General features: G+C 47.1%; 1 protein-coding gene across 1 annotated transcript in view; it reads right to left on the bottom strand.

Moving 5' to 3' along the window:
* The window catches only part of CCDC62 (coiled-coil domain containing 62), a 57,354-nt gene that overhangs the window by 15,204 nt on the left and 39,810 nt on the right, over positions 1–2,340 (bottom strand). Inside the window, 1 exon segment of the mRNA XM_011964514.1 lies at positions 565–714. Within this exon segment, the coding sequence (XP_011819904.1) occupies positions 565–714 (150 nt within the window).

The following is a 2,340-nucleotide window of genomic DNA, read 5'->3' as shown; positions in this document are numbered from 1 at the left end:
AATAAAATTTGTTTTTCAAAATATTTCCGGCTGGGTGCTGTGGCTCACGCCTGTAATCCTAGCACTTTGGGAGGCCAAGGTGGGTGGATCACTGGAGGTCAGGAGTTTGAGACCAGCCTGGCCAACATGGTGAAACCCCGTCTCTACTAAAAGTACAAAAATTAGCTGGGCAGGGTGGAGTATGCCTTTAGTTCCAGTTACTTGGGAGGCTGAGGCAGAAGAATCACTTGAACCCGGGAGGTGGAGGTTGCAGTGAGCTGAGATCGTGCCACTGCACTTCAGCCTGGGCGACAAGAGCAAAACTCTGTACCCTCACCCCCCCAAAAAAAATCCCCGAGAATTTATCTTCATATGCTGCAGATCATTAGAAAGAGGAAGTTTGGGTCCAGTGACATCTGAGTGTAACTTTTTCCTCCTTAAAACAAGCATGTTCCCTTTCCTCCCTAGAGACACAGAAACTCTTCCTCTAACAGAAAGGCCGCCCTGCCGGAGATATTTGCACACTGGTGTTCAGTGGTGCGTTTGGATGTGACAAATATAGTCAAGAGAAAATGAAACGCATACATTTGTGGCACTGCCAGTGAGATTCTCATGGCTGATGGGCAGCAGCGTGCTCAGCTCCAGGTCCGTCACCATCTGACGAGATTCCGCCAGCAAACGCTGGAGCTTGCTCGTGGGTGAGAAATCATCCTGGGAGGGTAACACAGTTGAAGCCTACAGGAAATTAAGAGGCACCTTTAAATGCTTAGGTTTACAAACACAAATGCTAACTACCTAGGAATAATTTTTTCTTTTGTTCTTTTGCTCTGTCGCCCAGGCTGAAATGCAGTGGCATGATCACAACTGACTGCCTCAAGCTCCTGGGCTCAAGTGATCCTCCTGCCTCAGCCTCCTGAAAAGCTGCGACCATACGTGTGTGCAACCACACCCAGCTAATTTTTTTTTTTTGGAAGAGGTGGGATCTCGTTATGTTGCTCAGGCTGATCTTGAACTCCTGGCCTCAAGTCATCCTCCTGCCTTGGCCTCCCAAAGTGCTAGGGTTATAGGTGTTAGCCACTACACCTGATCACCTGTGAATATTTCTTTGGTTTAGGTGTTACAAAGCAAAGCAGAACATCAAATAGTAGAATAAGAATAATTAAATTAATTCCTTTTCTTTCTTTCTTTTTTTTTTTTTTTTGAGACGGAGTCTTGCTCTGTCGCCCAGGCTGGAGTGCAGTGGCGTGATTTCAGCTCACTGCAAGCTCTGCCTCCCGGGTTCACACCATTCTCCTGCCTCAGCATCCCGAGTAGCTGGGACTACAGGTGCCCATCACCATGCCCAGCTAATTTTGTTTTGTATTTTTTAGTAGAGACGGGGTTTCACCGTGTTAGCCAGAATGGTCTCGATCTCCTGACCTCATGATCCACCTGCCTCGGCCTCCCAAAGTGCAGGGATTATAGGCGTGAGCCACCGCACCCGGCCTCTTTTTTTTTTTTTTTTTTTTTTGAGATGGAGTTTTGCTCTTGTTGCCTAGGCTGGAGTGCAATAGTGTGACCTCAGCTCATTGCAACCTCCACCTCTTGGGTTCAAGTGATTCTCCTGCCTCAGCCTCCCACGTAGATGGGGCTACAGGTGCCTGCCACCACGCCCAGCTAATTTTGTATGTTTAGTAGAGATGGGGTTTCACCATGTTGGCCAGGCTGGTCTTGAACTTCCGACCTCCAGTGATCCACCTGCCTTGAACTCCCAAAGTGCTAGGATTACAGGCATGAGCCACTGCACCCAACCCCTTTTATTTCTTAGAACCTACTCAGTTAAATAATTTGACTTAAACAGAACTTGCTACAGCTAATGAAGTAACACCCATGTGATAAAAGAATCCTAGACATTAGTTAACTCTCCTCAACCAACTTGTCAAGGCTGTATTTAGCATGTCAAAATACTTGCAAAATAAGACAACATTAAAGGCTTATAAGCCTTGAAAAATATGTGGGTATGTGCCTTCATTTATTCCTATTAAATTTCAACTTTGGGATCTGAAGTTTAGCACGAAAATGAGTCATTGCCAACTGCTCTCGAAGGGGCCTAGACTGATTTTTTTTTTTTTCTTTTGAGATGGAGTCTCACTCTGTCGCCAGGTTGGATTGCAGTGGCGCGATCTCGGCTCGCTGCAACCTCCACCTCCCGGGTTCAAGCGATTCTCCTGCCTTTCAGCCTCCCGAGTAGCTGGGACTACAGGTGCACGCCACACGCCAAGCTGATTTTCGTATTTTTAGTAGAGATGGGATTTCACCATGTTGGCCAGGATTGTCTCAATCTCCTGACCTCATGATCTGCCCGCCTTGGCCTCCCAAAGT

Source organism: Mandrillus leucophaeus, unplaced genomic scaffold, assembly GCF_000951045.1.
Source record: "Mandrillus leucophaeus isolate KB7577 unplaced genomic scaffold, Mleu.le_1.0 Scaffold7, whole genome shotgun sequence".
Classification (NCBI taxonomy): Eukaryota; Metazoa; Chordata; class Mammalia; order Primates; family Cercopithecidae; genus Mandrillus; species Mandrillus leucophaeus.
Note: the sequence above shows the minus strand (reverse complement) of the source record. Positions and strands in the feature narration are given on the sequence as shown.